The 21,300-nt window shown below is 40.9% G+C and overlaps 2 protein-coding genes across 2 annotated transcripts; both read right to left on the bottom strand.

The window, feature by feature from the left end:
• Nucleotides 1-492: 492 nt before the first annotated feature.
• Nucleotides 493-3,863, bottom strand: LOC125906075 (hydroxycarboxylic acid receptor 3-like). The gene has a single exon (XM_049604486.1). The coding sequence runs from the start codon at nt 3,624-3,626 to the stop codon at nt 2,631-2,633; it is 996 nt and encodes a 331-aa protein (XP_049460443.1). The 5' UTR covers nt 3,627-3,863; the 3' UTR covers nt 493-2,630.
• Nucleotides 3,864-4,004: 141 nt separating this feature from the next.
• Nucleotides 4,005-20,308, bottom strand: denr (density-regulated protein). Its single transcript, XM_049604501.1, has 8 exons — nt 20,151-20,308; nt 14,548-14,660; nt 14,140-14,159; nt 13,738-13,822; nt 10,286-10,366; nt 7,374-7,490; nt 7,115-7,254; nt 4,005-4,330 (listed from the first exon to the last, which is right to left on the bottom strand). Exons 2-8 carry the CDS (start codon nt 14,648-14,650, stop codon nt 4,286-4,288), a joined length of 591 nt encoding a protein of 196 aa, XP_049460458.1. The 5' UTR covers nt 14,651-14,660; nt 20,151-20,308; the 3' UTR covers nt 4,005-4,285.
• Between the last annotated feature and the right edge of the window lie 992 nt (nt 20,309-21,300).

The raw sequence follows: 21,300 nt of genomic DNA, 5'->3' as shown, positions 1-21,300 counted from the left end.
TTGCTGTGTAATATGTATGTTAATGTTATCCACTGTCAAGTCTCTGATCATGTGACGAGACAGTATGTGCATGATTGTGTTCACTGGGGCCCATTGTAACTGCCTCATGCCACTGGGTGGAGGGTTAAAATGGGAACAACACCTTGACTAAGAACTCCAAAATGTTAGTTCCATCACCTAAGACATTTATTTCCCAGCTCTTTTATTTCCATTTGTTATATTCAAATTACTAAGTCCGACCATCTGGATGGTCGTCTGATCAGATTTCAGCTATCTGATTGGATCAAATCTTGAAAATAAGTTGTTCAAGAGAATAAAAATATCTAAAACTGGATTAGATTATGTAATCCAGTCTTTTTTTATTTAAAGTTTGCCAACTCCTGACATAGATGGATGAGGTCAAATTTCAAATTTGAATTAAAACGTGATTCCTTGAGTTGGAAGAAACACAAACACAAAGTAAAAAGGCACAAACAGTAAAATGTGATTTATCTCAGTTATTGTGTTTAATTTATTTACTGAAAACAAAATGTGAGGAGATACAGAGACAGGAAATGTGTTCAAATGTATGCACACATGACATAAGAGAAGATAAATTGCTTTTACATTATCAGTTTGATTTACCTGCATGCCCACAACCGTTAGACTCAGTTACCTCATTAAACAGTACATGTACAGATTGTGTGTTGACAGTTCAGTGACAGCAGTCGTCTGAACGTCCCTCTGGCTGTTCAGCCCATTTGTACTGTAAATATTATTTTAATGGGAGGCAGAAAATCAGTGTTCACAGTGGATGTGATTGACAGTGTAAACTCTTGTATGAACTACCTTACAGAAGAAAGGTTGATACACACATAACATCACATATTTGATAGATATTGTTGCCTTCACAAACATCTGCAGCTCATATTTGATGAGGTCACCTTGCAACCATGGCGTCTGCAGGCCCTTATAAAGTAAGTTAAATTCGGTCTTGACGCTTTAAAAGTCATTAAATAGTCTTAAATTTGAATTTGCAAGGTCTTTATTGCCACAAGAATTGAATCAATTATTTAATTCACTGATTTTTAAGATTTCTTTTTGTCAAAATGAGTCGAGCTCTTCTGCATGAGGGTCCACATTTCTGATATTACAAATGTTTAAACCTTATACTTTACATTATACTTACACTTCGCAAAATGTTTAACTCACTCTAATAAACATATTCCTACATAAAACCTTCCTCCACACAGGACTACATACATCTAAATTTTACACTCACCTTCAGTGTTTAATAAGAGATAATCTGTCCGTAAATCAGTCTTAAATCTGATTTAAAGTGATCTTGAAAGGGTCTTGAAAGCTGGAGCCTGACCGATATTTCAATTGGCCAAATTTATCAGCCATTGCTGACCTCTTACGGATATGTTGGTATCGGCGTATATGTTGTCCGATATGCACAGATATGAAAAGTTTTCTTTTTATTCAGAACATAATCCAGAAAAACGACGCTTGTTTTTATCATTTTTACATTCCCAATGAAGTTTTAGGGGGCGATCACACAGAAATGAGACGCTAGAGACGCGGACGCTTCAAAGACACTTGAAGTACTGGAAGCGCTTATTCAATGCGTGCTAGCTACTGGCGTCTGACGCTCAAAAAGTTGAAAATATTTTAGCTTTTCAGCATCTATGCGTGTCTAAAAAGACGCCGGAAAAATGCCTGTCTAAAAAGACACTTGAACGCCAGTCGCACTGTATCATAGGAAAACAATGGTTTTACTGGCGTCGTGTTTCTGGCGTTTTATCTCGGTGTGATCACTCCCTAACTCTCTCAGTGTATGCGTCTCTCAGTAATAACATTATGGATGGACGGATAGATATCGGCCGGTGTATCAGCATCAGAAATTTTTAACTCCCTAATATTGGTATCGGCCCTAAAAATCCAGTATTGGTCGGGCTCTATTAAATCAGAGTTCCCACACATTTCCATGGACAAAATTTCAAAACTTTTCCATGAGTTTTCCAGGCCTGGAAAATAATATTGTGAAAGTCCATGACCTTTCCAGGTTCTCTCTGATTGTGGGAACCCTGACATTAGAGCTGCTCATGTCAACAGCCTCATTAAAATGACTAAAACTGAAAAAAAACTGCTGTTACGTTACATAACTAGAAAGTTATCCAAGAAAGATTATCATTACAGACAAGAAAATTCCATGACTTTGTAAAACTTTCAATGGTTTTTATAAATCCTGTGACTTTTCCAGGCCTGGAAAATGTGACTGTGGAATGCCATGACCTTTCCAGGTTCGTCATGACTGTGAGAACCGTGTTGAAAGCATTCCATTTAAGTGTCTGATACCAGTAGACACCCTGCTTGCAACTTGAGATTCTTCATTGTTAACGGCTCATGATTACATTAATTAACCACATTCACAAGGGTTTTGTTACACAAGTACAGAGCACTAAGCTCCTGATTATTATTTTAGGTGGGCCAATTTGTTGTTTAAAATCACAGCAAAACCCCTTCTACATTTTGTTACAGTTATAAACTAGGATAACAGCGATTAAATATGTTGCCTGGCCTTTAACGTGCAGTTTGCATCCATTAGAGTATCCCTTAAGTGTTAGCAGGGGACACAAATATCACCTTCATTCTCTTGTGCCATCCACGGTGGAAATGCCGTTGTCAGCTGACTCCGTCTCATCTTTGTTGTTGCTCCTTCTCAGCAGTTTATTCAGGAGCTTGTTGAAGGTGCCGCTGAAGGCAGGGCTCGAGAAATAATACACGACGGGGTTGAGGACGCTGTTGAAGTAGGTGAAACACACCGACGTGTAGAATGCCAGGTTGGCCTCTTTGAAGTATTTGCACTCGTTGTACCACGCCTTGAGGATCCACACTGCGATGCGCGATATAGTGCTGGGGAAGAAGCAGATGATGAAGATCAACGCCACAGCCATGACGAACTGCACGGCCCGTTTAATCTTCCCGTTCTTGTCCATGGTCCTGACCCTCAGCTGCCATGTGATTCGGATGGTGCAGAAGGCGACGATTGAAGTGGGCAGGAAAAACTGGGTGACGTAGAAAGTGTTGTGCCAGGTGGAGAGGGGACTGAAGCCCATGCAGATGTTGAAGCTCTCACACTGTGTGCGGTTGCTGTTGTAGAAGAAGTGCTCATTAGCGAGGAGGTAGCCGGTGGCGAGGAAAATTAGACCCCAGAGGCCGAGGGAGACCCAGAGAGCGTAGCCCAGGCCCATCCGGTTGATCCGGTGCCTCGGGTGGACGATCTTGAAGTAACGGTCAACAGCCACGGCTGTGAGGAAGAAGATCCCTGCCGCACGGTTGGCTGCCAGCAGAAAGAGCAGGATGCGACACAGGGCGTCGCCGTACAGCCAGTTCTTCCCACGCCTGTAGTAGTCGGCCCTGAAAGGAAGGCAGAACAGCACGATGGAGTCGGCGACGGCCAGGTGAGTCAGGTACACAGCGTTGGGCTTCCAAGTGTCCATGTGAAAGATGAACATCCACAGGGCGACGAAGTTCCCCATCAGTCCAAACATGAACTCCAAGACCAGTATAGGAGGCAAAACCTGGTCCAGGATGGGAGACTCGAAGGCGCAGCACTTGTCTGCAGGAGTGACATTCATCATTTTGCCGCGTCAGTGAAGCACAATACCGACCTGCTGCTCTTCACAGTGTCAACACAGATATGCTGCACCAGGTGACTTCTTTGGGCGAGAATCATATTTGCATTCATGCAAATTCACAAGTGCAGTAAACATCCGTGCGCTATGTGTTATCTTTGGAGAAGTAGTATTGACGCAGAGGAGCAGGGAAACAACTGTAAATGTTATCTGTCTGGGGAGTGTGGCTTCATTATAAAACTATTATGCAGGGCAGGAGGTTTACTCATGGGGACGCAGGAAAAACAAGTAACCTGCGGCCATTAAAGTGACTCATGAAGCAGCAGCCTCACAATCCTTAATGCTTCTGAAAACAGACATGCAACAAACTTCGAAAGGAGAGCGTACAGGCGAAGGAGACTGAAATTTATTAGCCTACAGTTTTGCTTTGAGTGAAGAACATTTGGGAGGGATTCACGTCATACCACACCTTTGGCAAACGAGAGAAAGCAGCTATTAACTAAAAAAAAAAAAAAAAAAAAAGGAAGCCAAGTGAGTGGCCAAGTCCGCAGCTGTTTATGAACAGTAAATAAAATAGGTATAAAATGACTTAATGTGTACATTTGGCCAGGTTGTTGTCGTTGTTACAGGTCACATCCGTTTCAGTAAAAGTGCATATTTGGTCTTCACTTCTTGACTTCACCCAGATCATCGATGCTGTCATCGTCCACCTAAAACGGAGACACACAGAGATCTCAGTATTTGCATTTGATGTATCTTCTTCCTGTGTGCCACAGAGCTCCACTGTTGTCCAAAACCTATTAAAACACCTCAGTGAGCCTCACTGAGTCACATGTTCCTTTATTACGCTGAACACACACTGCAGTTTATTTTAACTCATCCCACATACACCGTCCTGCTGACACAAACACTCACTACAGCACCAAATGTGGATTAATCTGCCACTGAAAACAGTCCCCAACAAAAGCACTATTTCCTCCTGTTTGATAAAAACTACAGAGACCAGCTGATTTAAGAAATGACAAAACCACTTTTATAAATTAAACTTCAGGCTGAGTGGGCTGTTGTCACGCTATTTACCATGCAACAGCAGACATGTGTCCACTGGTAGGAATTTGGCAATACTGTATCTTACGTGCTCTTGTGATGATCTTGCGAATTCTGCTGCCTTGCAAGGCAGCGTGATTTGGGCAGACATGGAAGAGGAGAGTAAAGCTATAAATACAGAAACCTGGAACATTTGAAATTGTTCTCAGGAACGTTAAAGCTTCCACTATAAAAGAATTTTAGAGCTCTGTTTTAAGTCTTTTGGTTTTAACTCCAGGGTTGTCTCATGTGAGGCAGTAGGTTTTTTGGTTTGTATGGAAGTACCAAAAAGAAGAAGAAAATAAAATGTGATGAAAAACAGTATGGTTATTTTAAACAATTTCCTTATTAAATTTATAGAACAATTACTGTATTGACATAAATTCCATATATCATGATAGAAGATTTTGGCCTTTTCAACCACCCCTAAAGGCCCAGACACACCAAACCAACTTCAGAGAACTAGTGGCGACAAACACCGCCGCTACGTCGCCTCACGTTGCCTGCGTCTCGGCCAAAAAGTTGCACGTGATTACAACAAAGACTTCAATCAATGACCAACCAGCACGTACATTCTGTGCCTGCATGCGAGGATATACCCTTCCATACCGGCAGATGGCGGTGGTCTGTAATTTCATTCAAAAATGGAAACTGGAAGACCATCTTTATGCTAGTTAGCACATTAACAACACAATTCAATGTTCCCAGAAAGAACAGAGCATATTTACCGTGCACTACTGAACAATAACACAAACCATCAAAAAAATTTCTGCTACAGAAAAAAAACCTGACCTTTCTTGACTAGTTTTGATTTCACTCCCTTTGATTTTAGCTCTTTGTTTACTTTCCTCACTTCCATTTCTCCTCTTCTGTGCTGAGCTGCCAGTCAGAGTGATTTCATTCTCCAACAGGCTCCGATGTCGCCGATGCCAAATAAATATGCTGCATTGTTGGGGAAAACTAGCACTAATGAGGGCCAACAGTGCGGACACACCGCAGTGATGAGGACAACAGATGTTCACTGATGACCTGACAATGACCAACAGCTGTCATTGTCAGGTCATCGGTGAACGTCTGTTGCCTTAGCTTTTGTAGCATCCAGCAGCATTGGCACTAATCTGCCCTTGTCTGCTTTTTTCCGGCTGATTCAGCACTTTGAATTGATGTCGGAGACAGTGAAGCCTGCCGGTGACAGAAAACACTCAGATTGGCGGCTCAGCTCAGCACATGAGAAACGGATGTGAGGAAAGTAAACAAAGAGCTAAAGTCAAGAGGAAGTGAGACCAAATCAAACTTGTAACGCTAGGTAAGATAATATTTGTGTTATTGTGCTGTTGTTCGCTAGCTCACAGTAAATCTAATTTGTTCTGTCAACATCAGGTTGTGCTGTTAATACGCTAACTGGCTAAATAGCATCTTGTCGGTCTTCTGGTTCCCCTTTTTGCATGATGAATATAGAATTCTGCTCCCTGGTATGGTATGGAGGGGTGTGTCCTCTCACACAGGTACACAACATACTTGCTGGCTGGCTGTTGGCTGTAGCCTTTGCGGTGTGTTTGTGTGCAACATTTTGGCCAAGACACAGGTGAGGCGTGCTCCAGTGTTTTCATGTGGTCGCTCCGAGTGCTTGTGGTTAAAAATCGAGGAACTTTTCAGAAAGGCACTGGTGTCCCCAGTGCCTCTCCTTTTAACGGAACCAATCGTATATTAGATTAGGGAGGGACTTGTCATCCTAGTAACCAAGAAAACTGTGAGGAAGCTTGCTCTGACGGTCTCTATCTCGCCCAGGTTTTATGATATGTATTAGTTGAGGACTCTTCCCTGATTCTTTTTTGTTGTTGTTTTTAAGAGCAGTCACCTATAGTACTGTCATGTGCAAAATATGATGTAAGAAACACAAAATAGAGCTACACCAATGTAAACCACTAATGTTTCATTTTTCTTTCAGCTGATTTGTGTTTATTCTATATACAGCCCATGAAATATATTTGAGCTGCAGGCTGGTATCATCATGTATCATTTAACCATGACATACAGTGTGTCATTTGCACAGACAGTATCTGAAATGAAGTACAGCACCAGTATAGTTGTGCTCTTTTAACTTCTTTCAGCCTGCTCAGTTTGATCTGTCCTGAAATCCATCTTTCTTTCTAAACTTGTTCCAAGTATAAAGTTAAATTTTGAGCCACTTTCTTCTCAGTAATCCAGCCAAATCCCTCCTCTCCTCCTGCCAACCATCTTACATTTTTTAACATCACTGCTCAGCTACAGAGGTTCAAACTCTGTGCAAAATTACTAATTAAAGCCAGCACTGCCTCATGCAGTGAAACTGAAACTGAGAGGCAGAAGACAAACGAGCACATAAATACACAAAGACAAATCACTGAAGACACATTGAGACAGCTCACCTCAGGCCACTTCTCTTGAATGACGTCGATTATGTCATCTGTAAAATCTCCCTGAATGATTATTTCATCCTCCCCTGTAACTGAGGCACCACAAGAGAATTTCTGGGCAAAGAATCGCTGAGCCTCTTTAAGTTCGATGTCTGCAAGAGTCAACACAGAATTGTACGTTAAGAGAATAAAGCTTTAAGAAGAAGAGAATGTAATGTTGAAAACAATAAAAACACACACACACACACACACACACACAAAAATGTCTTACCAAATGTTGCCAGGCCACACACCCGTGTGACGTATTTCTTCTTGGCTCTTGGGATTTTTGCTATCGTGACTTTCTGAGGCACAGTCTTCTTTTTCTGTTTGATCTGGCCTCTTCCACCTTAAGATAAAAAATAAAGCAGATCACAGTCTTTCAGACATCACATTCACATCTGTAATCACTACTAACAGTGTTTGTTTTTGTCACTGACAGGCTCACATTGTTATTCTAAGTGTCTGACAACATTATGAAAGGATCCCTACAGAGATAGAGCTTTGTGTTAAAGGGTCAGATCCTTTTTGTTTAACCAGAAACAGCCCTGAAATCACCATCACCAAACCCACCAGACTCCATTTAAATAAAGGGTCTTTTTTTTTTTTGGCTGGCATAATTTTATTTTCGTGCCTGGTGGAGGCACGAAGGCTCTGGATCCCTCTCACTGATGGCAGGAGGCAGATGAGGTTGTGTGAGGGGTGGCTGGGGTCACACACAATGCTGAGTGCTTTGCTTGTGTCGTGTGTGTTGTCAAATGTCCAGGACTGAGGGGAGTGAGACACCAATGATCTTTCCAGCTGTGTTCACGATGTGCTGCAGGGTCCCGCGGTTGTAGCCAGTGCAGCTCCTGCATCACACTGGTAAGGATGCTCTTAATGGTGCTACAGTAGAGGGAGCACACGATGGGTGGGGGAGCTCTTGCCCTCTTCAGTTTGCAGAGGAAGTGTAGGCACTGCTGAGCCTTCTTCACCAGTGCTGTGGTGTTGGTCGTCCAGGAGAGGTCTTCACAGATGTACACCTGCACCTTCAGATCATTCCTCAACCCTGACCTTTCCTGTCCTTAGGGGTCTTTCTCTGAATTCTACTATACACGTATTAAGTTTCTCAAACGTGCACTATAGAGTACAAGTGAAGACAAATACAAACTCCTTTCTCTAGCTAAGTTGAGTGCCTCCTTCCGAGCCTCGAGCGTGATGTAACCTGCCCCCTTTATCCTAGCAACAGAGAGCTCCACAGATAAAATCTCCATTAGAGTATTCCCACTGCTGAATAAAAGCACTGTGTGGCAGCTTCCACCTAACTGCCAATATCTTTTCAGCAGCAGTGCATGCTGATAACCATAACTGCCTTCGAGTGTGATTAAAGGTCTGCTCTGAATCATCATTGAGCAGCACACATGCTGGAGAGCAGTCAGTCCTAACACTCAGATAGACATTTTGTTATTTGCTCCCAGAATAGGGTTGGGATCCGGATCCGGTTCTTTTTGGAACCGGGTCCAAAGTTCCAGTTCCGGAACCGGTTCCATCACATTTGGAGTAACTGTTCCTGCAAACGGTTCCTAGATTGTAAAAAAACGTCATGTGCATTTCCATTAGAGTGCGGCACGGGCTGCATATTTCTGTCCGAACCCGACCGAGCCCGACATTATCTAATCACTAAAGCACTGAGCCGTTTGTGTCACACAGTTGTCATGGTTACAGGCTATTTAACAGACCAGGCATGCACCGTGGGTGCTCAGCGGAGAGGGAGACCTCCGTGTTTGAGACGGGAGCGGGCGGCGGGAGGTCCGAGGCTTCCAGCGAGGGGAGAGGTAGAAACAAACAGCCAGTGTGTGTGTGTGTGTGTGTGTGTGTGTGTGTGTGTGTTGTGTTCAGGTGTTGTCACGTAAATAACAGTGCCCAAGCATGAATGCATATAAGTATTTTTTATTACATTGCTGTGGTTAATGTGAGGTAATAGTGTTACTGTAGAAATCAGAGAATCACTTTTTGTTGTTATATATTCTCAGGGAGATGATACAAGCTCTAAATCTGACATACACACCACACACAAATGTGTACTTTCATCTAATTGTACTATGCAACAGTTAGAATAAAGTTTTTGTATTTGTATGATTGCATTTGTGTTTATTATATACTTGTTTAAGTATAGCAAGTATAATGAATATAATGTAGGAATCGGTAAGAGGAATCGGACCGTTAAGAAATCGGTAAGGAATTGGAATCCTTAAAATCCTAACGAGTCCCAACCCTATCCCAGAAACTTTAAACTGATGGACACTTCCACATAATATGTATGAAAGTCCTCAGCTTATTCAAATCACATGTGGCACAATTTGGAGCAGTGGATATACGCATCATGTAACGCTATTTTGGTGTTTTAAAAGTTTTAAATATGAAATTCAGGCTTGTTCATTTATAATTTAAGTGTTATGATTTTAGTTTTGGGAAAAACAGGAAACATTCTCCCCAAACTCTGGCCCAGTATATCCATGATTCACTGCATTTCTTATTCCAAATTGCTAAAATACTTGTTGGAGTTTGTGTGTGTTAATAAATAAATTTAAAAAAGGGTCATGTTAGTGTGTATAGAGGCAGAATGTTGTCACATCTAACTGGGTGAATTAAGGGTTAATTTCAACCAAACCAGAGCTGGTGATTGTTGGAACAGCAGAGAGATGAAGCAAGATGGTTTCTGTGAGTTTTATTTTGTTTCTGTCGACTTTGACTGAAGTGTCTTTTTACAATGATGACTGTTTAAATGGAGTCTGGTGGGTTTGGTGATGGTGATTTCAGGGCTGTTTCTGGTTAAACAAAAAGGATCTGACTCCTTAACACAAAGCTCTATCTCTGTAGGGATCCTTTCATAATGTTGTCAGACACTTAGATTAACAATGTGAGCCTGTCAGTGACAAAAACAAACACTGACAGTGGACAAACACTGATGGTGTGAACACGTCCCTGAGGGGTGGTTGGAATATACCAAAGTTACCCTTTAAGGTTTATATCAAGGCATTACATTTTTCTTCCTTTGACTCCCAGAGACAATATCTCAATGAATACCTAACACCATAACATCCTATAATAAGCTTTATAGAGTTGATTGTGGGAAAAAAGTCCCTCCAGCATTTGCCAACATACCTCTCTTCTGTTTCTTCTTCTCCTCCTCCTCGCCTGCAGGGGGAGCTTCTCCAGTGCCGGTTTCCTGCTTGGGAGCATTTGCTGCCGGACCAGTGGTTCAGAAGGACAAAAGGAAAATATCAAAACCAATCCTGCAACAAAGCTTCTTAACTTTTGGATGGCTGCCATCTCTTTGTAGTACCAGGACAGCTTGGCTAGTGACCAGCGTGTGTCCATGACAGTTTATTTTTTTCCTCTTTATGTCTGACGTCGTTGGAGACCTTTAGACCGGAGAAGATTTGACCTCATTATGAGGTCATTTCTCACTCTGGATACCCTGGAGTGAACCTTGTGCTGTCAGTATTGTCGCAGTTTTGAGACTCTGCTGACAGCTGCACACATTCATACATTTGTGTTTTAATTTTTAATAATATACAGTACAGGCCAAAAGTTTGGACACACCTTCTCATTCAATGCCTTTTCTTTATTTTCATGACTATTTACATTGTAGATTCTCACTGAAGGCATCAAAACTATGAATGAACACATGTGGAGTTATGTACTTAACAAAAAAAGGTGAAATAACTGAAAACATGTTTTATATTCTAGTTTCTTCAAAACAGCCACCCTTTGCTCTGATTACTGCTTTGCACACTCTTGGCATTCTCTCCATGAGCTTCAAGAGGTAGTCACCTGAAATGGTTTCCACTTCACAGGTGTGCCTTATCAGGGTTAATTAGTGGAATTTCTTGCTTTATCAATGGGGTTGGGACCATCAGTTGTGTTGTGCAGAAGTCAGGTTAATACACAGCCGACAGCCCTATTGGACAACTGTTAAAATTCATATTATGGCAAGAACCAATCAGCTAACTAAAGAAAAACGAGTGGCCATCATTACTTTAAGAAATGAAGGTCAGTCAGTCGGGAAAATTGCAAAAACTTTAAATGTGTCCCCAAGTGGAGTCGCATAAAAACCATCAAGCGCTACGAAACTGGCACACATGAGGCCCGACCAGGAAAGGAAGACCAAGAGTCACCTCTGCTTCTGAGGATAAGTTCATCCGAGTCACCAGCCTCAGAAATCGCAAGTTAACAGCAGCTCAGATCAGAGACCAGATGAATGCCACACAGAGTTCTAGCAGCAGACCCATCTCTAGAACAACTGTTAAGAGGAGACTGCGCGAATCAGGCCTTCATGGTCAAATAGCTGCTAGGAAACCACTGCTAAGGAGAGGCAACAAGCAGAAGAGATTTGTTTGGGCCAAGAAACACAAGGAATGGACATTAGACCAGTGGAAATCTGTGCTTTGGTCTGATGAGTCCAAATTTGAGATCTTTGGTTCCAACCGCCGTGTCTTTGTGAGGCGCAGAAAAGGTGAGCGGATGAATTCCACATGCCTGGTTCCCACTGTGAAGCATGGAGGAGGAGGTGTGATGGTGTGGGGGTGTTTTGCTGGTGACACTGTTGGGGATTTATTCAAAATTGAAGGCACACTGAACCAGCATGGCTACCACAGCATCCTGCAGCGACATGCCATCCCATCCGGGTTGCGTTTAGTTGGACGCTGATTTATTGTTCAAGAGGACCAGGACCCCAAAGACACCTGCCGGCGGTGTAAGGGCTATTTGACCAAGAAGGAGAGTGATGGAGTGCTGCGGCAGATGACCTGGCCTCCACAGTCACGGACCTGAACCCAATCGAGATGGTTTGGGGTGTGCCGGACCAGTGGTTCAGAAGGACAAAGGAAAATATCAAAACCAATCCTGCAACTCCTTCAAGACTTTTGGATGGCTGCCATTTCAGGTGAGTACCAGACAGCTCATGGAGAGAATGCCAAGCGTGTGTCCATGACAGTAATCAGAGCAAATTTGGCTATTTTGAAGAAACTAGAATATAAAACGGAGAAGATTTGACCTCATTATGAGGTCATTTCTCACTCTGGATACCCTGGAGTGAACCTTGTGCTGTCAGTATTGTCGCAGTTTTGAGACTCTGCTGCCAGCTGCACACATTCATACATTTGTGTTTTAATTTTTAATAATATACATGTTTCTGATTAACGTGTCTCCTTGTTGGAGAGAAACCGTTCACAGTTTCACGGCTTTTCAGTCAGACTCCTCCAAATATTCTATGTATGTATATGAACTTTTTGCAGGGGTCTTTTAAAGTGGCCGTTTTACTCTGTGATTTGTGCTGAAAATAAAATCTGTTTCTCTTTTATTAAAGCTGTTACACTGCGCCTAAAATCACTGTAGGCAAGCAACTAATACAGACTTTGAGTGAGCTGAAAGCGTAGTTCATCAAATATCACAACATCTTCAACCTCTTAACCCCACTGTATTGCATGTGGGTCGGTCATTACAAACTCATGCTGTGCAGCCAAACATACCAAATATGTCTGGCTGAATTTTAGGGTAATGTGTCTATCTAGGAAATTTCTATTTGATGGAATCAAACGTGGACTGCTGGGTTTAATATTTCAGTCTGTGTTAGTATATCTTCAGCATAGAGCTGGAACCAATGATGTTGAGGAGAACAGTATGATTCTGGCAGATAATGTAGAATAATACTTTAAATAAAAGAGATTGTTTTTAGTATCGAACATGAGCCACTGCAAAGGCCTCAGCCTACATGGGGCACACGCTCTCCCAGGTGAGCTAGAGGTCGCCCCCTCAAAAATATGGAACAATACTTACGTAGGAGCCAGAATGTGAATTTAACCATCGTTGTTTATTATTTGTTTAGGCTGCACGTGTTCTTTTGGTCACTTTCACTTCTGGTCATTGTAATTTGCACAGAGGTGGATGTAGTTTCACATTATTTTACCTGTTCATTCACTGGCGTGGCGGCTTTTGGATAAAGAGGGTGAGTTTTTGGCTCTTTTTCTGTTGATCGTCATCACATCACGTGATGTTACCAGATGTAATATTTCACTGAATCTCATTTCCTTTAGTTGTTTAATAAATCATCATAAAGCACATCTATGGACGTGGATTTCTTTGAATGAGTCACAGTTAAACACCTACTCAGCCTCTTGGCAGCTTATTTCATTGATAGCAGTCACTAGAATTTAAGAGGGGGAAGAGAAAAGCTGCATGTTAAGGGGTAAACACATTACACATAACATTATGGGTACCCTTATAATAGGTGATACTGTGACTTTGGGTGGTTTCAGAAGACGTATTCATACAAAAATATACTGTGATAAAGTGAAACATAAGGGATAACATTTCACGTTCATCAGACATTTGTGCCACTTGAATATAGCGCAGCCTTCAAGACCAGGAGGACACAAATAAACTGCACCACATCCAAAACCCCACACTACTTACTCTCATGTAGTCATGCATAATTATATAAATCTACACTGTGCAGCTCTATTTTTAGGTCACACATGTTTGGAGCGCTCTGCATGCAGACTTTGGGGAAACTGAACAAAATGTAATTGGCTACAATCTTAAACGGCACTCACCTACAGTCATCCTGGCAAAGACATCTGGAAAGTTCTTCTCAAGCCATTGCCTACATTTGGCTGGCTCAGGCATATACTCACAGTACTGCAGACACAACAGTGTAGATTCAGTTATACCTTCAAAAACACCTTAAATATACAGTTTAAACTAGTTATATATGTCTGGTATATAGTTTTATGTCAGCTTTATTGCCCATGTTTTTAGCTGTATTTCTGTCTTTCCTGGAAAACGTTATTAAACTGTGTGTAAGTACATTGAAACCAACTTAAAATCAAAACCCACTTCCTTGCATGTAGACATGGTCTTGACCAATAAAGTTGACTGTGAAATCTCAAACGGCATATTTGTGAGTGCTCAGGAGAACAGTGGAATATAATATGTGTTTGATGGTTAAATCTTACCTCAGTAGGCAGGGAGCACACTGCAAACAAACAAACAAACAAACAAAACAAAGATACATTTTTATATTTTGAAAAGGCACCACTGTGGAAACAAACAAGTGAATTTCAAGTTATTTAATCATGCAACTATTACAGACAATGCTCTTTAAATATGTAGAAACGATCATGCATGTCAAAAAATTAGAAATCGGAGACATGTAACAGTGCAGAAGTAAAGATATAGGGATAAAATACAACATATAAAACACAAAATAACATATTTTTGGTGGACAGTAGCTGCAAAATGCATGAACTGAATGTAAACTGGAATGTAGTGGATACATGTGCATAATTAGACGTACTAAATATATATACAGAGATATAAATATACAGTAGTAAAGGGTAAAGTGACGATGTGATATACCGTACCTCCACAGTAAAGTACTTTCAGTGGGTACTTTGAATCAGAGTCGACTGTCCCATGTTCTGATTTGCATTCCAAAGAACCAGATTCCATCTCAGTAGTAGCCATCACTAATTATCTGCATGAAAGACACATAAAAAGACAACAAATTAATGCACAGGGTTCATATAGGTTGGTGTATCCACAGTAAAACCCAAAGAGCAGAGAGAAAATGTCTTCAGATGTGACACAATGTCAGGTGTGAGGGAACCAGCTCCTGCCAGCATGTCATATTATTATACTGTAGGACACCATATTTAATATTCTGTTCAGTTCTGTGTTATTTTGTTGGACTGTACTGTGTATTATGCTGTATTGTACCATATTACCAGGGGTGTAATGATATATCGATGCAGACTGATGCTTTGATTCAAGGATCAACGATCCAATAATACTGATGCAAAGTGAATTCTAAATATTCAAACAGTGCCAGCAGCCGGCTGGGAGACAAAATGGCAAGCGGCCAACATGAACACAATCACCCCTTTTCCACCAACATTTCCAGGAAATTTTATTGCCAGGAATTTATTTACCTGGGGGGAAAGAATTCCTGATAGTGTGGTTTGCGTTTCCACCGCAAAAATGAAAATGAAGTCCGCACACCAGGAACTGCTCCTTCAAATCACTTTAATAGTATAGCACCACATGTAGGAGCAGTTCCTGGTGTGCAGGCTTCATTTTCATTTTTGCACTGATTTACTGGGATGTGCGTGCTATGTTTTACTTGTTTTTGTGTTTCCACCTGAACATTTATTCAAATTAGAGTGATGACACAGATGATTTGGTGTTCAAGTTTAAAAGTATTTTAAGTGTCAAACTAAGTTAGTCTGCACACAGACAGCTGTCATTTGAGGTCATTAGTAACAATTCACTATCAGCTGAGCTAGCGTGCTGTCCTTGTGTAAGACATTATGTGGCATGGCAAGCAGCCAAGAAGAACACAATGAGGATATTTACTGATATCACCTCATATCAGTCGCAGGCACCTGAATTAAAATCATACTGTGGGAGACTTTGTGGTGTCAGTGAATGTCAGATTGTTGCCCAAAGAATCGTGATGAAACATGTGATTTATACCCCTATATATTACACCACTACACCTTATATTATTCCCAACACTATTTCATAATGTACCATATTATACAACTCACCTCACTCAACTCAAATGTATTTATGAAGCGTGCCTGTGGATATTCTCATTCATCCAGGTCATAGTTATCTCAAGGCAACTGAATCCAACGCAACTGGACTTGGTTTTGTCTTAGAAGACGTTTCACCTCTTATCCAAGAGGCTTCATCAGTTCATGCTTGTCTGACTATTCTGGAACTAGTCTGACAAACTGGTGTGGAAGCACCCAGGTATTTAACCTCTGGGGAGGTCTTCACAAGGCCAATGATGTCACTGGTTCGTTAGTGCTCCAATGGTGTGTCAACGACAGTCATTGGAACTCCTGCTGCAACGGTTGTCACTGGAGTCGTTAGAGTCACATGAGGCCATTTGTGAACGACCGTTGTTTTTAGAGGCTAAGCTGTTAAATCTCCTGGGCAAGGATGAAAGGACAGCATTATAGGTGGGGGCTAGGTGGTGTTGCAGACCTTCTCCTCTATTGAGAGATGGCTTTTCCAATTTCACATATATGCTTCTTTTACACCTCTTTCAAACCATCGGTCTTCCCTGTCCAAAATGTGCACATTGCTGTCTTCGAAGGAGTGTGCTTTCTCCCTGAGGTGTAGATAGACAGCTGAGTCTTGCCCTGACGAGTTAACCCTTCTGTGTTGGGCCATGCGTTTGTTTAGTTTCACCAATGTACAAGTCTGGGCATTCCTCACTGCATTGGACAGCGTACACTAGGTTGCTCTTCTGAATGTGTGGTGTACGGTCTTTTGGGTGTACCAGTCTTTGTCTGAGTGTGTTACTGGGTTTGAAATACACAGGGATGCGGTGTTTGCTGAAAATCCTCCTGAGTTTTTCAGATACCCCAGACACATAGGGGATGACAATGTTATTGCGCTTGTTCTTTTCTTCCTCACCCACCTTGTTCTTTCTGGAACAGGCTGCTGATTTCACAAAGGTCCAACTGGGGTAACCACAAGTTTTTAGAGCCTCCCTCAGATGTTCATGCTCTTTCCCTTGGGCCTGAGTGCTGGTAGGTACATTTTCAGCTCTGTGTTGTAGGGTCCTGATAACACCTAGTTTGTGTTCCAGTGGGTGGTGAGAATCGAACAGTAAGTATTGGTCTGTGTGAGTGAGTTTCCTGTATACCCCAATGTGGAGGCCTCTGTCCTCTGTAGTGTGCACGTCACAATCAAAGAAGGGCAAACTATTCTCCTTAACATCTTCTCTTGTGAACTTGATGTTTCCGTCCACTGAATTGATGTGTTCAGTGAAAGCTTGTACCTCTTGAGTTTTGATTTTAACCCATGTGTTATCCACATATCTGAACCAGTGGCTCGGTGCTGTTCCCTCAAAGGAGTTCAATGCTCTGTATTCTACATCCTCCATGTGGAGGATGTAGAATACAGAGCATTGAACTCCTTTGAGGGAAGGAGTACAACACTCCTTCGAAGACAGCAACGTGCATATTTTGGACAGGGAAGACCGATGGTTTGAAAGAGGTGTAAAAGAAGCCATCTATGTGAAATTGGAAAAGCCATCTCTCAGTAGAGGAGAAGGTCTGCGACACCACCTATCCCCCACCTATAATGCTGTCCTTTCATCCTTGCCCAGGAGATTTAACAGCTTAACCTCTAAAAACAATGGTCGTTCACAAATGGCCTCATGTGACTCTAACGACTCCAGTGACAACCGTTGCAGCAGGAGTTCCAACAACTGTCGTTGACACACCATTGGAGCACTAACGAACCAGTGACATCATTGGCCTTGTGAAGACCTCCCCAGAGGTTAAATACCTGGGTGCTTCCACACCAGTTTGTCAAACTAGTTCCAGCCTAGTCAGACAAGCATGAACTGATGAAGCCTCTTGGATAAGAGGTGAAACGCTGTCTAAGACAAAACCAAGTCCAGCTGCGTTCGATTCAATTGCCTTGAGATATTTATGAAGCACATTTAAAAACAACTTACACGGACCAAAGTGCTGTACAAAAGGAATAAGTCACTAAAAACACACACGAGAGGCAACGTGACTGCCAGGTGCACAGCTCATACATTCAGAGACACACATCAGAGAAAGCCACGTCAGGCGGACCTGAATGTTTATGAATAAAAGTAGGTTTTGAGCCTGGATTTAAACGAGTCAGATTGAGGACGGGGAGGCTGTTCCACAGTTTGCAAAGGCACTTTCACCCCTCAGCTTGAACAGCCAGGAGCCCCAGGTCAGCTGACCTGAGGGACATCAGGGTTGAATGAGGTGTTAGGAGGTCTATATTATGTTAATATGCAACACTGACTCTTGCACTATAATAATACAAAGAGAGCATATATATTAACCTGTTTACACAGACTTGATGTCTCTGCTATCAATCACACCGCTGTCACTTAAGCATATCGTTTGTCTCCAAATGTTTCTGCTTCATTCTATTCTTATTTAACTTCATGAAGCCTGTCTCTTATTTATTATATCTGCTACTCTCTATACTCATCTCTGCGTATTTCTCCCCTGCTGCAACAACTATCTTTCCTTGCTATGGGTCAGTAAAGGTGTATCTTATGTTCTCTTATTATCAGGGTGGAGGAAAAATCTACACAGCACAGGTATTGCAATATTTGCCTGGCAATATTGTTTCAATACACAGAGGCCAACTATCTATTTTTCATCATGTGAATTATTCATATTAAAAACACAACTAAAACCTTTGGTGGCCTTCGACAACACTGAAATCAACTGTTTATCAGTTTTTTCGATAAATTTTGCTGCAATATAAACGATTCACAGAAGATGAACAGACAAAAAAACCAGATGCAAACAGATGTCAGTAAAGATTTCCTTTGCAGACATGATTTGTAGTTTTAAAAAAGGTAATTAATCACAATATTTCGCATTAACATTAAAGCAATACTCAGCATATTACACTGTCTATTTATATTTGTCTCATTTGATTATTTTTATTGTTATTATCTTGTTTTTTCATCAGTTTTTTGTATTCTTTATTTTCTTATCTGCTTCAGTGACGGTATTTTATCTTTATTTTATTCTTATTGTTCTTTGTATTTCTTGAAATTGCCTCATTTTATTTGTTTGAATCCTGCATTGTTTTAAATCCAGGATCAACCATGTGAAGCACTTTGTAACTTTGTTTTGAAAAGCACTTTATAAATAAAGGTTATTATCAATATTATTATATTGCAAAATGTTTACAATTGCAATAATATTGTAACATGGCTGAAATATCATGATGATATTGTATCGTAGGGCCTCTGGTGATTCCCACCCCTATCTTATAACAGGTGCATGTTTATTTTTACCTCTCTTTGTTCAGCTCCTTATTTTTAACTGTGTGTCAATTTCTACCTTCCCATAAATTATTCTGTGTCTAAGTACAGTCAGAACAACTTAAAACTAGGGGTGGGAATCACCAGAGGATCCACGATACAGTGTTATCATGATACAATATTATTGTGATTTTAAATATGACACAATATGCTGACCTGTTTCCAACTGTAGATTATGTCCCCAAAAAACTTTGTCAATCTTATAAATTAAGATTTCAGTCTTTCCATCTCACTTCAGTCATTTTTTGCAGCAAGATATGTCTAGCAAAAGCAACTGATTATATCATTCTAGTAGGCTACCTTAAGTTTAATTTGTATTTGTAATATTAATAGTTTACATCATCAAAAATATATATACTTGGCACTGTGTGACGATACAATACGACACTATGCTGTATAGATTTTTCCACCCCTACTTAAAACTGGATTTAAATTACTTGTGTGTGCAGCTGATTCTGATTTTGACATAGTTATATTTAAGTATTTGCAATTTTAACTTCAACTCCAGGACATTTTCCAGGAAAATATTAGACTTTTCACTGCACTAAGTTACATTTATTTAACAGTTATGGTTAGGAGTTTAATTACTGATTCGGATTGTTGATGCAAAATGTGCAAATACAAGAAATTATAGAGACAGATGAGGTGGCTGAGCAGCAGCTAGCTATGTAATATCATGGTACAGAGTTATGTGAACAGAAACAGCTCACATGTCGGTCCCACTGGGGGTTAATTTAATGCACAGCAGCAGCACAGTCATAATTAGTTGGCTAGATAGCACAGGAGAAGTCAGCAGAAGAACTAGCTTTAGCTGGCTAACACATGCGGCTGTTCTGTTAAATAAGACCGCTAGGCTACAATACTTTTGGCAGTGTCTACGATTTAAACACCACGATGGCCGTGGACACTGGTGCCGTGAAGACAAACTGCACCCTGCTGCAAAACATATCCCCGAATTTAGTTAGAGTGGTTTCATTCATCAGGTACCGTCAGCTGTCACCGCCAGCACCAGTTTAGTGGGGCTTTAGCTTAGCATGCTAAGTAAGCTAACGCACCGCTAACTGAACGGGCTCTGCTGAATAAACTGGACAAAGACAGAAGAAACGTCGAGTTACGTACCCCGCGAATTATACTCTTAAAACTGATGTCTGCTCGGTAAATCCGCTGGCATTATTGATGTTAGTTTGACTTCTAGAAAATCATTCTTATTGAATAAGGTTTAGTTGGCGTACTTTGAGCACGCCTAGTAGCGCTTCTTGTTTTAGTTTGTCCGAGTGGCGGATACGCAGCGCTGATGTGCAGCAGCGCCCCCTGGTGCTCGGAGGAAGAACACTGCACTACCCAATGACTGTTGAACAGCCATACAATGACATTTAGGACACATTTAGTGCTGTGGTGCAGAGTGCAGAGGGTGCTGGAGTAAATTACTGCTCTATATAAATGAGGTAGATGGATTTGACAGTATGTACAGCGTAATTATATTGATGGTGATGGTATTATCACAGATTGTATATAAAGATGTAGACTTTGTATGCAGTTTGTGGTATTTACATGTTGAAAAAAACTGTGTATATACAAAAATGTAAAATGTAGAGGTACAGTGAAGTACAGTGGATGTTTGGTGTTGGATCATTACAGAAAAAAATGACATTGTGACAGATGTTAACTGCTCATCAGAGTGATTCAATGAAAATCAGTACAAAAAAAAAAAAACTTTCTCGATAATGTGTCTGCAATGCCTGCAAAAAGTAGGCCTATGCAGAATTTCATTTGACTCTAAGAGCTAAAATAAAATGATATGAGTAAATCATTTCTTTTCAAGTTCATTGAGAAAAGGTTAATATTACAGAGTCAGACATAACTGTATATTATATGAAAGACAAGAGACGGACTGAGATTAGACAAAAAAAAATCTATATAAAATAAAAACCAAAAACCCAATGGCAGCATTTTAAAACCATTCAAGGGACAAATTACCAGCTGGTTAAAATGATACACGGTGGTTACACCTGTCTTATTATTCTGCATTTTGACTGAAATAAATAAATGAAATAAAATTGAAAAAACAACAACTCTTTTACTAAAATTTACTAAGAAGGATGAGAGAGGTTTTTAAGAGGTTTTTCATAAACTGCAATGAATAATCACTGCTTTCAAAATAAACAATAACATTTAGATTGATTTTAACACAGTGACCAGTATTCTGTAAAATATATACATTTCCAAGTCTATCCAAAATTGAACTGAATGCTAAACAGCTAAAATCAAA

Source organism: Epinephelus fuscoguttatus, linkage group LG18 (assembly GCF_011397635.1).
Source record: "Epinephelus fuscoguttatus linkage group LG18, E.fuscoguttatus.final_Chr_v1".
Taxonomy (NCBI): Eukaryota; Metazoa; Chordata; class Actinopteri; order Perciformes; family Serranidae; genus Epinephelus; species Epinephelus fuscoguttatus.
The sequence above is the reverse complement of the archived record's forward strand: the minus strand, read 5'-3'. Positions and strand labels throughout refer to the sequence as shown.